The sequence below is a fragment of the Herpailurus yagouaroundi genome, unplaced genomic scaffold (genome assembly GCF_014898765.1).
Source record: "Herpailurus yagouaroundi ecotype Mexico unplaced genomic scaffold, PumYag 29, whole genome shotgun sequence".
In the NCBI taxonomy this organism is placed as follows: domain Eukaryota; kingdom Metazoa; phylum Chordata; class Mammalia; order Carnivora; family Felidae; genus Herpailurus; species Herpailurus yagouaroundi.
In genome coordinates, this window is record NW_024412377.1 from 40,133,382 (window position 1) to 40,147,587 (window position 14,206).

General features: G+C 37.4%; 1 protein-coding gene across 4 annotated transcripts in view; it reads right to left on the minus strand.

The window, feature by feature from the left end:
* Nucleotides 1–14,206, minus strand: part of ARL15 (ARF like GTPase 15) — a 409,325-nt gene that overhangs the window by 123,390 nt on the left and 271,729 nt on the right. Inside the window, exon 6 of one of the 4 annotated variants that reach the window (XM_040496899.1) lies at nucleotides 9,423–11,070. The exons of the other annotated variants lie outside the window; for them this stretch is intronic. Coding sequence (XP_040352833.1) covers nucleotides 11,029–11,070 — 42 coding nt within the window. The 3' untranslated portion in view covers nucleotides 9,423–11,028. Of the gene's footprint in view, nucleotides 1–9,422; nucleotides 11,071–14,206 lie in introns of those variants that run through there. 4 annotated transcript variants of the gene reach the window in all.

The following is a 14,206-nucleotide window of genomic DNA, read 5'->3' on the forward strand; positions in this document are numbered from 1 at the left end:
CCCACGTCGGGCTCTGTGCTGACAGCTCGGAGCCTGGAGCCTGCTTCGGATTCTGTGTCTCTCTCTCTCTCTCTGCCCCTCCCCTCTCATGCTTTGTCTCTCTCTGTCTCAAAAATAAATAAACACATTAAAAAAATTTTAGATTATTTTCTCCCTACTGTTTGGTGAGTCAAATGTCTTTTAGTATCTCTTAAAAATTGTTCTCAAAATATATTCCATAAAATTTTGCATTTATTGCCACCTACCTTTCCCTCCTCTGTTTGAAACAAATTATTCAGAAGGAAGAGCTCTATTTTCTGGTTGGAAGAACCAACCCTTCCCAAGACCACAGACGAAAGAAAAAAGAAGATGGCAGCAAAGAAAGCGAACTTGCCAGCACTCAGTCCTGTCATGTCCCTCTACTTCTGCCCTAAATTCCGGCATTTGATTTGATCTGTCTTTGTCCCTACTGCCCTGTGTTGCCTCTTGCTCTGTTGGAACTGAAACAACATCACACCAGTAAAGAGGGTAACGTGCACAGAATTTTCAAGAAGGCATTTGGCCTTAGAATCACACCCTTGGGCACAAGAGAAAGCTAAGGCTTGACCGATTTTCCCAAAATGGTGTGTGTGTGTGTGTGTGTGTGTGTGTGTGTGTGTGTGTGTGCGCGCGCGTGCTCACTCATGTGCAAGCTTGTGCACCCCAGGTTTTTTTTCTTTTTTTCAACGAACTTAAAAAGAACTGAAATCAAGTGAGATATGAGTGTGCCTCAGTGTTTTCAGCTTGGTTCACGTCTGCAAGGCTCTCCTTCCGGCAAAGGAGTGGTCTCACCTCCAGGACACCAAGCGATGCTCCTCAGAATTGTCAGGAGCAGGGGTGCCAGGACTCCCTCTGCTATTATTATTATTATAGCTTCACGACCAGCTGCAATGTCACCAGCCCACGGTGACATTCTCACACTACCACCCAGAAGGAGCACGTTCTCTTGGAGTTTAAGGGGGACTCGGTGCCTTTGTGAAAGAAACCTTCCCAAAGGGAAGCTTGGAAAAATGAGCCAGAAGCAGTAACTGGGGTCTTTTGAAAACTAGTTTTTAAAAGGCCTCCTTTTCCTTCCCATTCCATCTGTTCTCTAACCCTTCCATTAACCCCCGGAGCCTCTTGTTCTCGCTCCCTTCCCCAGAACTTAAGCAAGAGACAAAAGACACTCTCTTACTTCCTTACAAGTCAAGAAAATTGGAATGGGCTTGAGTATGGCAAGACAAACCTGAGGAGGAAAATTAATAAACCACCACATCACCTAGACGATACTATAAATGAACGTAAGGCTCAGAGTAATTCCAAAATGAGAAAAGGATGCAAATATTCATAAACTGGACAGAATTTATAAATGCTCAAATATCCACAGAATAACTAGGCGCGTTACCTACTGAAGAAGCGTATTTGCCCTGTTCATCACTGTGTTTTTAAAATCTGGATTCAAACCCAACTGTAACACTACGTTTACCTGTTGCCTGAGCACCAAAATGCTAAGACCTTTAAAAAAGACATTATAGATATATACATGGCTCAAACGCACATTTTTTCCCCTGTGAGTTTCACTTTAGAGGTTTAACGGACTGATTTATAATTTGTCATCTTTTGTCTTTTTCAGCAGTGTGTCATTTAAGTCTTTAATTTGGCGTTTCCTGTGGTCTGCAGTAGGATATGTGCTATTTTAAATCCAAGGATTGCAGACATAGATGGTGGGTAAGATCTGTGAACCATAAGTAAATTCTTATAAGGAACGTACAAAAAAGATTGTTCTTCAGTCAGACTTAAGCCATTACTTTTTTCTAAAGAAGAAAAGGCACAAGTTAAGAAAAAGGCACCGTCAAAGACCTTCTGCCCAAATGTGCATCTCCATGAAGTTTCCTGCTGAGTGCATATGAATGCACCGTGATCTGGGAAAAGGATCCAAATAGGATTTCAAACATCCAAAAATTTTAACTCAAACATTTAGGTATTTCACCATGCTGCTATTCATTCATTCACTGATTTTTTTTGTCTTAGTTTAAAGAGATGCTAAACAAAAGGAGGCAAGCTCTACATGTATTTACATTCCAAAACTAAGCCCCCTCCCCCTCCCCCAAGTCTGTCATCCCTTCACAGCTAAACAAACCGTAAAGTCTAGCCCTAAGTTGGCGAAGAGAAGCAACAAACATGGTAAGAAAGTTTCTCTCTTTTCTTGAAAAAACAGAACTAAACACCCAGGGTGATCAATCCATTCTAGTTCCCCCATCTTCTTTTTTTTCTAGGATTTACACACTTGTAAGATAAAGTACATAGGCTAAACTAAGGAATGAGATCAGATTCTTTACTATTTTGGTACTAGTGCATTCTTTTAACAGTTTTTGGTCAATGAAACACTTCTGCCATTTTCACTACTAAAGTTAATGGTAAATGTATACATCAACTTCATTTTAAAAATTAATTTATGACTATAAACTATACAACACATTCTGAAACTCCCTAAGCTATAATCCCATGGAGAAATACATAAATTTGCCACCTAACAATGATTTTACATTTAACAAGTGATTTTACTTCTGACTACATCCATGGGTGTCAAAGGTATGTAAAATAAGTATCCTTTAAGCAGACTTGCATTTGCTTAGAGATAAGGCTAAAGTAATTCCTTGGTATTCCTTGTTTCTCTGAAAGATTTATCTTAGCAATTGACCTGAGAATCTTTGAAACAAGAAGAAGAACTGCTCAGTAAATCTGCAGAGTGCCGTACCTGCAATCTACTATTTGGGGTGAAGATTTCTTAATAGGCCCTCAATATCATGTTGAACAACTGTTGAGTGTATTGGCGCTATAAAATCACTATGTTACTTACATCTACAAGACTATAAATTCTTAAATTTCAAACTCAGATATCACATATACACATAATTCCAGAAATACAAATAATCTGTCACCAAAATATGAAAAAGATGTGAATATTAGGACATTCCAAAGCTCATGCCAACATAGTCTTTATATACACAGATACACAAAATCTGTCATAAATCTAGAACAAAAACTAATACTTCCAATTACACTTATGAATTGAAGAGCCAAGAATTGAAGCGCTGTGTACCTCCTTTAAAAAAAATACTTATAATTTCACTGTTTTCCACAAATACCTGGAAAAGCATTAAACTCTCTCATCTACAGCACACTTTGCAATTATTCTCTTCTTCTCACATCTGAAAAGCAAATTAGCAGTTCTCAAATGTGATGCTCCAACACCAGTCAGAAATGTAAGCTTTAAGCTTTGTTAACACTAGTCTGACAAAACTAAATATATACTGATCTTTAGATCTAAAAGAAACATAACAACAACAACAAAATCTAAAGTACACATAGGAATTATTCAAGTTAGTTGGTATCATCCATCTAAAATACTAAAATCAGTCTTTAAAACAAATCTGTGGTGCCTTCTCTTTCAAGCAGGTCAATAGAGACTACATGGGGAATCTGGACGTCCATCACCACCCAGCACTGAGGCCAACCCCCTGTGGTGTTGGGGGGGTTCTGCATACTGAGCAGTAAGAAGCAACCCCTACCTCTCCCAGCGGGGGGGGGGGGGGGGGGGCCGGGAAGGGGCGGTATCAGCAAGGTCTCCTGAGAAGCCCGAACTTCTACCCCTGCCATGCAATAATGATACATTCCTACCCTCCAGGTGTCAATGAAAACCTACTAGGGAATTTGGATTTCCAATCACATCCACAATGAAGAGGCAGGACATTATCAGAGGAAGTCTACTACACAGACTTAAATAAAATCCAGAGTCTTGCAAGATAATAGTTAAAACGTCAAAGATCCTACCAAGAACCAGGAAAATATCAACTGGAATGGTGTCTCTAACACCAAGATGATACAGAGGTTAACTAGAATTACCTGATAGGTATTTTAAGTCTGCTGTTATGAAAGCACATTAATGAGCAACTATGAAGATGCTTGAAAGAAATGAAAAAATAGAAATTATCATTGAACACAAGATAGAAGGACCAAGCATAAATTTTAGATCTGAAAAGTACAGTAAGCGAAGTAAAAAACTCCATTAGTAGACTCAGTAGCAGAATGAAGAGAACAGAGGAAAGAATAAGTAAACTCAAAGACAGGACAACAGAAATCTGTCAGTCTGAAAACAGAGAAAACAGGTGACAACAATGAACGGAATCCCAGAGTCCTGTGAGACAGTAACAAGAGATCTCATTTGTATCACTGGAATTTTGGACGGAAAGAAGAGGATGAAGAAGCAATGGCTGAACATTTCCTAATCTGGCAAAAGCCAAACTTACAGATTCAAGAAGCTGAGAGAACCCCCAAATAGTTGATAAACACAAAGAGACACATCATAATTAAACTTTTGAAAAATGAAGAGAAAGGTTGAAAGCAGTGAATTAGTAGCTCCATTAGTATTTTGCTCCATTAGTAGCAAAATAAAAGTATTAGAATTTTGCTCCATTAGTAGCAAAATAAAAGGTAAAGGGCCGCTGATTTCTCACCAGAAACCATGGAGGCCAGAAGTGGTACATTTTCAAGTGCTTAAAGAAAAGATCTATTAAGCCAGAATCCTCTCTCTAGTCAAAATATCCTTTAGAAATGAAGGGGAAATCAAGACAGTCTCGAATGAAGGAAAACTAAGAGAATCTGCAGAGTTAACAATAGGAATTATTCAGTTTGAACAACAGAAAAAAAATTAGACAAAATAGTTAAGATAATTATAACTGGGGAGGGTAAAGGGACATACGGGAAGACAGTATCTTCAGTTGACTCAAATTTATAAAATGCTGACACCAGCAGACTGTGATGGGTTATGGAGGCAGAACATAACACTTAAAGTAACCACTAAAAAAGCTAAACAAATAGACACACTTAAACACACTACAGATAAATCAAAATGGAATTGTAAATACTGTTCAAATAACCCACAAGAAGCAGGAAAAACAAAACAGTGAGATTTCAATGGAGGGATAAAATAGGAAAGAAATTCTGAAATAGCATACTTAAATCCCTAACACATCAATGGTGAGAAATTGGGGGTGACCTTATAAAGGGGCAGCATGAGGGTGATCTTAGTGGTGATGATACAGTTCTGCATCTTGATTGAGGTGGTGGTTACAAAAATCTACACATGTGAAAAAAATGGCAAAAATATATACACATATAATACTAATGTCAACTTCTTAATTTTGCTACTGTACTATAATTTTATAAAATGTAACCATCAGGGAAAACTTGGTGAGGGCGTACAGAGAACCTCTCTGTACTATCTTTTTTTTTAAATCATTTTTTTAATGTTTATTTTTGAGACAGAGAGAGACAGAGCATGAACGGGGGAGGGGCAGAGAGAGAGGGAGACACAGAATCGAAAGCAGGCTCCAGGCTCTGAACCATCAGTCCAGAGCCCGACGCGGGGCTCGAACTCACGGACCGCGAGATCATGACCTGAGCCGAAGTCGGACGCCCAACTGACTGAGCCACCCAGGCGCCCCTCTGTACTATCTTTGTAATTTCCTGTAATCTGTAATTATTTTGAAACAAAAATCAATGGGAAATATGTAATATCATGCTTTAAGAAGGTCATGGTGCCCTTATAGATAGATGAAGAAAAAGTAATGCAGGACTACCATGGAGTGTAAAGTTGGATGTACCCAGAGTTTATTACTTTGACTTCTATAAGAGATTAAAATGTTAAGTTTTAAAAATATTTGCTACAATTATGTCTCCATGAATAAAATAATGTGTATAATAAGAATTCCTAAGTCAGTCTATGGATTATATTCAAATACATTAACAAATAATGTATTGAGGGGTTATAGTCAAATACATTCAAAAAGAATGTAGTTATGCTCATTGAAACATGTAACTCTATTTTCCCAGTTCTGAACAATATACGGTTACTCTTTTTTTTTTTAACATTTATTTTTGAGACAGAGAGAGACAGCATGAATGGGGGAGGGTCAGAGAGATGGAGGGGGGTCAGAGAGAGGGAGACACAGAATCTGAAACAGGCTCTAGGCTCTGAGCTGTCAGCACAGAGCCCGATGCGGGGCTCAAACTCACGGACCGCGAGATCATGACCTGAGCTGAAGTCGGCCGCAACCGACTGAGCCACCTAGGTGCCCCTGGTTACTCATATTTTTTTTTATTTTAATTTTTTTTCAACGTTTATTTATTTTTGGGACAGAGAGAGACAGAGCATGAACGGGGGAGGGGCAGAGAGAGAGGGAGACACAGAATCGGAAACAGGCTCCAGGCTCTGAGCCATCAGCCCAGAGCCCGACGCGGGGCTCGAACCCACGGACCGGCGAGATCGTGACCTGGCTGAGGTCGGACGCTTAACCGACTGCGCCACCCAGGCGCCCCTGGTTACTCATATTTAATGTGAATAGCCAACAATAATATTCCATTTCTTAGAATCTGGATACAGTTTGATGTTTCAAGAAAAAAAATAAATATATATTTATAAACACATACATATTTATATCTACAGCAAATATAAATATAGTTGATCTTTAAACCACACAGGGTTAAGGACACTAATCCCCTCGCCTAGTTGAAAAATCTGTAACTTCTGACTCCCCCAAAACATAACTTCTAACAGACTACTGTCGACCAGAAGTCTTACTGATAACAGTTAATTAACACATATTTTCTATGTTATATGCATTGTACACTGTATTCTTAAAACAAAGTGGGCCAGAGAAAAGATAATGTTAAGAAAATCATAAGGAAAATACATAGTACTGGATCGAAAAAGTCCACATATTACTGGACTCGTGCAGTTCAAATCCACGTTGTTCAAGGGTGAATTGTACTCAGTCAAGTGTAACATTAAATCCAGAGCCTTTTGAAAAGTCCATTTAAGAAGGAAAAACTCTTTTTATATGTATTTATTAAGGGAGTTGACAAATGAACCAACATTTCATGAAGGGTTCAACGTAAAGTGGTATATCAAACATGAAAAAGGTAGAGTATACACGCAAATATGTAGCATGTGTGTCTATTACATAAACATATTTTTTAAAGTAGATTTTTCTTTCTCCCCCCACCCCACCCCCCCTTTAAAAAAAAAAAAACAACTTAGAACCAATAAAGATAACGGGAAAAGAAAGGCTAAATTCCAGGCCGATTTGATATCTGCAGAAAAACATGATAGCACTTTTCTGCCACTAAATGGAAATGATCTGTGGATGAAAGAGTTCTTTGTGAAGCAAATGGAAATTGAGGATAGCAACTGAAAACTTAAGTTCACCTTCACCTGAAGTTTTCTTCTATCAGTTAGCTGAATACACACATATGATATGGTTATAGGCAGACAAACGGGGCGAAAAAAACAAACAACAGTAACGTATTGAAAGCATTCCCCATGCCAAGAACAGCAAACCTAACACCATGGCTTATGAAGAAGGAGATTCTGTAAGGAAAAAGGATTTAATTCAATTTCTTAACATTAATTGGAACCTTGAACACAAGATGTTAAATTGATATAGAACCTGAGGCAAATTTCTAATGTATCATGATCACATTTTCATGAACAAGGATTTAAAAATTGGAAAGTGCCACGAACCGTATCACATGTGGTTCTTTTTGGATAAAAGCAATGCAAAGTGATAATCACACTTTTTCTTTCCTCATGGTAGTGTGAAAAAGATCCTGCGCTCCAGGCGGGTTTTTTTGTTTTGATAATTATAAACTCTGGTCACATCAGTAAGAAAGCCATTTCCCAACAACAAATTGACCAGGATGAGAGTCAGAATGTTTTAAGCTAACTGCCATCTCATAAGAGTCATTCATTTCTAGGAATATTTTACTTGCCCTAAAGTAGGATAGTGTGAAACTTCTTGGCACTTTTTTTAGAAATATTTACAGAAGTTTTCATACTGTAGGTCTTGTTGTTTCTTAATATCCCTCTTTGGCAAGAATATTAGAAATGCCACCTTCCCATGGTATCTCAGCATCTACCAATAAGGGGAGGGCTCGACAGGATAATTTCCAAAAACATAAGAAAACGCTAAATAAACACAACTTCAATACCTAGATTATAGCCATTTATCAGACAAGCATATAATTTCGTATGTTAAATAAGTTACTTGTACTTTTTATTGGTCACAGAGTTATGCTGAATTTTCAGATTTACTAACTTGTTCCAACTTTGCTTAGCACATAGAAAGTGCTTGATAAATAATTGCAGAGCACATAGAAGAGTCCTATTCAGCAGATACAAAAAATCAAAATCTACCTAATAAATATTACCTTAGCCATAAGATCATTCTTTTGGGAATAGCACATGTTCCTAAAAACTGAGGAGACAACCACCAATGAATACGCCATCTCAGGGAAAAGAACTGGGCATTTGAGGGTTGTGATGAGCACATGACCTGTGTTATCAGAAGAATCTTCTACTGACAGGTTTATCTTCCCACCGGATGCAAAGTTCTATTCTTAGGACAGTAAACCTAGCCAGAGCTATGGAAGGCACAGATATGAACTGAAGATTTTCTTTCTGGATACATAAGATGACCTCACTTGTGACTAACATGCATTTTGTTATTATTACTTGCTTCCTATTCATTTCATAGGAGTTGGTTCGTGGTATTTTTAAAAATTCACTTGGGTGCCTTGGGCTTGTGGCACTTTAAACTAACTGCAAACAGGAGAGAGTGGAAAAAGAAAACGAGTCATACAATATTTATAGACAGCAGGATCACTGTTGAAAGTCAATACGAACAAATATTTTGCCACGAAAAAATAAGCAATAAAGCTGTGGTTCTAGAAGGTTTTTGCAAAGAAATCGTATCTCATCTTGTCTCAACTGGTTGAAGGCAATTGTGAATGGTGAGATTCCTTTGTATATTAATTACTTAAGTTTCCTTGAAATTTGAAATTCAGGTGTAATCCCTGAGGCTCTGATGCCCGGTTGACTAAACTGCAGAATATGCTATTTGCCAAAGGGAAATCAATTATGTTAAAAGTGGTCTACTATGGCTGCCAATAAGTCTAAATGCACTATCTACTCAACAGTAGAAAAGTTAAAGGCTAAAACAGAATTTTAAATTAAAAAATTGAGGAATGCTGTCAATGACCAAAGCCTGGCCCATTATTTGAGTGAACAACATTTTTTAATTTTGCTCATTTTTGCTTTTACCATTTTGGTATAAGCATGTACCAGCTGCCACATCTAACCTGACTTATCTGCAGCAGACCGGGTAGCTGTTCTTATCCTCCTTCCATCCTCTATGTTCTACATGACCTATTTCTTTCTTTTTTTTTTTTTTTAATGTTTATTTATTTTTGACAGAGAGAGAGACAGAGCATGAGCGGGGAAGGGGTAGAGAGAGAGGGAGACACAGAGCCCGAAGCAGGCTCCAGGCTTTGAGCTGTTAGTACAGAGCCCGACGCGGGGCTCAAACTCACAGACTGCAAGATCATGACCTAAGCCGAAGTCGGATGCTCAACCAACTGAGCCACCCAGGCTCCCCTACAGGACCTATTTCTTAATCAAAGCACCAAACATTAGCTCCTTGGGTTAAACAAGAACAACCTCTGCATTCTGGACTGAACATTTTGAGAAAAGAACTAGTCATTTTCCGTATCTGTATTAAAATGCACTTATTCTAACATTAACCTGTGCGTAATAACCAGTATTGCTATTTTAGAGGCACAATAGTAGTTTATGTAAACAATGATGAATCATTCCAAATGTCTAGCTGTCCTCAGTCAAAAATTAAATTATTTGCAATTTACCTTTTAGAGACGTGTAATCTAATTTCACAGTGCTTTCCTAATGCTAAGTCTCATGACAGCCTCGGTGTCCAATGCCTCTTTCCCTAAAGTGGGTATGTTTTCTCTTTTACAATTAGAAATTTGGCTCTTCAATTCACTCTCATGAGAGCAGACCAGGTTGAAGGGCCTCTTTTTTTTACTGGATTAAATACATACATAAAAATTAGATGCATTAGTGTTTTCAAGTTCCTAATAAATTATTAGTTTGCTTCTTTAGATTTTTCACCAATATGTTGAGATGAGTTTTAATATTCGGTACTATTCAACACTTAATTGGCACTCAGCCCACTGGAAGCAAAGACCAAGGTTGGATGGCTCTCTCCAGATACAATGAAGATGGCCAGTGAAAATCACCAAGAATTTATGGGGCATGCAGTCAGCTGTATCAAACAGTTGCTTTAGAAGGTAAGCACCCAAGCCAAACCACATGGATTCAAATCTCAGTTTTGTCTCTTACTTGTTGCATAACCTTGAAAATTTTCCTTAAGGAAATTTTCTTGGATGTAAAATGAAGGTAATAAAAGTAACTAGTTCATTGTGTTGTCAGGATTAAATGAGATCATATTTGTTAAGAGTCTGGCACAATGCCTAGAAAAAAGTTAATTTATAAAAATAGTTTATCAACTATTATAAACACAGTGAAGAAGAATCACAACCCTGTTCTCCAGGAGCGAACAATCTTAATTTGGACGTACTGAAAGCCCCCACCCATCAGGTGACTTAGTAAGCACATACAATGTGTGTGATAAACACATACACACGCAGGATTCTGGTATCACACATCCAGTAACATGGGTACTGAGTACTCCCATTAAAAAGATTTTGGAAAATGAAGAAAAATGTAACTGGAAAAGCACACCTATGCAGAAAGGAAAGCCCATGTTGTAGGTACCTATGAGATACATAAGGGCTTCGACACAGTGTTTTCTGTGAGAGGAATACCATTTTTTTGAGGTGAAGGAAAATAAAAAGTTGTAGACTGACTCAGAGACCCAATGGATTACCACATATTATCACTATTTAAGAGAAAAGACTTCAACAAAAACTTTGGGAGGACATAAACAGAATAAAAAATAGCCTTTCAAACTGCATGTCTTTGGCTTATTTCATCTAGAAAATATAAAAACAGAGTGGTGGAATCGGAACTGATTGGTACATGTGAGAGGCTACCTGAGCTGAGAGATGGAAGCAGACATATACACATCCGAGGAAAGACAATTCCAAGAAGAATCAGCAAGTCCAAAGGTCCTGAGGCAGCAACAAGCTCGACTTCTGCGAAGAACAGAGAGGGAACCAGTGTGATGGGGGCAGAGGGGAGGGAAAGTAGACATACGAGTGGGAGTAAGATTACAGAAAACCTTCCAGGACATGCCAGGAAGTTTGGATTTGACTTCAGGGATGATGTTAATTCTGGAGACAGGCTTAAGCAGGGATGTGACAGGATATCAGGACAAGAATTAGAATTACAAGGGTAATCTACCTGGGAAAAGGTAAAGAACCCTGAAATAGACATAAAATCAATTCTAATATTTGAACCACATTAAGTGGTTGAAAGTGCCATGAGAGGTAATGAAAAAAAGTAGGAAGTTTTGGTCAATTAAGAGGATTATTTGAGACGTTTTAAATTTAAGAAGAGGGTAGGGCACAAAAGGGGAGCCACCCACCTGGAAATTACACTGACTGCAAATGGGGGATACAGAGAAAATAGCTTAAATCTGTAGGTATGGAAGCTACCACATCACCTGCTGTAAGATAAATTCCCCGGAACAAGGGTACAGAATCAGTCCCAAGAGTCTGAGACTGTAATAAGAAGAACTGACTCACCCTATGATAACAAGGGTTTAAACTTTATCATCAAGTTTTGTGCCATGCAAAGAATTTTTCAATAATCATGAGTCACTTACTGAAACAGACATTTAAGACTATCTTACTAAAATTAATGTCTGTGAACCACTCTTATGCACCACATGGGAAAGATAACCCCATGCTGAGACCATTAAAGTAATGCCATCTAGTTCCTGGTAACTGCCAGCTCAAATGTCCTCTTGGCCACTCATCCAAAGTAGATGAATAGACGACATTCTATTTCATGATGGGAAGATTCTGGAAGAGGTCTTAAAGAAAACATTTAAGTTTTATCTTGTGCAGGAACATTGTAGATAGAATACATGGCATTTGTGAGAAAAGAGGATTGTCCTTCTATCCTAGATAACATTTGCTAAGCTCTAGAGGCAATGTTCTGAGGAGAATATGCCATGTGACTTGTTGCTTTGGTGGTATTATTTATCAAGACAAACAGTTATTTTATGGAAAGCTTATTCAGAGCTACAACATTTAAAAGCACATATGAATGCCCCATGTCTCCACAAAACAAACCCAAAATATACCACCCTTCATGGAAACAGTGATTGACATGCTCTTGTCATCATGGTTGTTTTAAGAATCAGCAGTTTTTTCCCACCGGACTTTGAAAAATGCAAAAGTAACAGGCATTTTCCCCATTACGTATATATTTCCCCCACCACTATCTGCAACACCCACACTGGATGAACAATACCAATGACAAAGGTTTTTCTGGGCTAGTCCTACTAGAAGGGAAAAAGAAATCTGGAAAATGTGAAAGTTGTGAAAACACCCAGTTTCTAAAGAAAATCTGTGAATCAAAATTTCATCATGTAGCATGTGTAGTTACAGAACAGATGATTGGCATTACTGAGGTAGAGCAATCTTTCTACTTGCTAAGAGCAAAGACATTTTCCACGTCATACTGATTAAATGAATACCCTTTAGCATCTGTTAGTCTTTCCCTCTTAAGTCTGGGGATTGACCATGTGAGGTGCTTATCCTCAGAATGGGAGAAAGTTAAAAAACACTTTTCTGGCTTTTGATTTTTCTTAGAGATTATTAACCATTGTTTATGCCTTATTTCTTTTGGTACACCTATATTGAAGGCACACTAAGTGCCAGGTACAGAAAAAGAAAAAAAAAGGAAAAAGGAAAAACAACTGATAGAGGGATAAAAAAAAAGGGGGCGGGGGAGTGGGAAGGGAATTTGAAACAATGCAAATAAGACCACAGGATCAAAGAAAAAATTGCTTAAATTGGGGAATAATTAATGTTTCACAAAAATTATACTTAAGGGATATGGAAGTTTGTAATTATCATTTTAATCAGACATAATGAACCATTCATATTATTCCTAACTTAAATAAAAGTTGTGGCTCCTTACTTTTTCTGGATGGTTGCAATATTTTCAATTCTATTATTATTTTTTTAAATTGCACTCTATTTCCTGGGTTGGTTGGCTAAATTGCATGAGATAGTTTGGTTAACATTTTATTTGATAGCCTTATTTGGATTCAGGTTGGTAGGTCGCTACGTGCGGACATAGGCGTGTCTTTTATGTGGAAGTTGGAATCTACATCTTTATCAGGTAAGAGATTGTACCAGTAGAGCTCAGAAAATGCTTGCTTAACAATTGAAAATAAATAACTGCCTTAAAGTTGTATTGGAATTGTTGGATATTTATTAAAATACCTTAAAAATACTAGTTTAGAACAGCATCTTAATGAAGATATTATTCTATTTTTACAGAGAAGTAGTAGCTTTGAAAGTCTATTTTTGCTTGTCTTACCATTATTCTCCCAGAATATTTCAAACAAGGGATGGAAAGTAGGGTCAGTATTTTATTAATAATAGAGATGCCCCTGTATTCACTAAATTGGAGGAGTGATACATTTCATTGTGGATTGACCTGATTCCTAGGATGAGAATAAGTCAATGCTATCAGAACTGCCTGTATCATATCTAACTCCTACTACAATAAATTAATGGGTTACGAAAATAATACCCCAACTAAAGGTCTTAACACTCGTAACCTCTAAATCTCCATTACATGAATCTTCAAATTAACAAAAGACCAAGAGAACAAATATTAAACTATTTAGAGCCACTCCCCTCTACCACCATGAATAAAATATATTATTCAAGCCAAAGCTATTTGTTAAAGCAAAAAGTGGTTGGTCTACCAACTACATAAAATGCTTTTGAAGATACTTCTACTCTGTAGGCAAGTATAACAAATTTCTGAAGTAAAACATAATGTAGTGGGTCTGAAAAGATACAACTTTATAAAAATCAACTTGTAAAGAAATGTACTTTTTGAATGACTTAACCAAAATACTGAAATTCTACCAAGTCAAAACATACGCATTCTTTAAAAGAAAATTTTTAGCCTCAGTACACAGGCTAGGTATATATACTGAATGAAATAGTTTAAGTTAAAACACACACTGATATTAAAAAACAAATTTAAGTTCTGAGAAATATTGAATCATATACTCCTCAGTTATGAGCAAGTGCTTTAGATAGCTGTATAATATCAGTTCACAGTTTTGTTAAATTCACA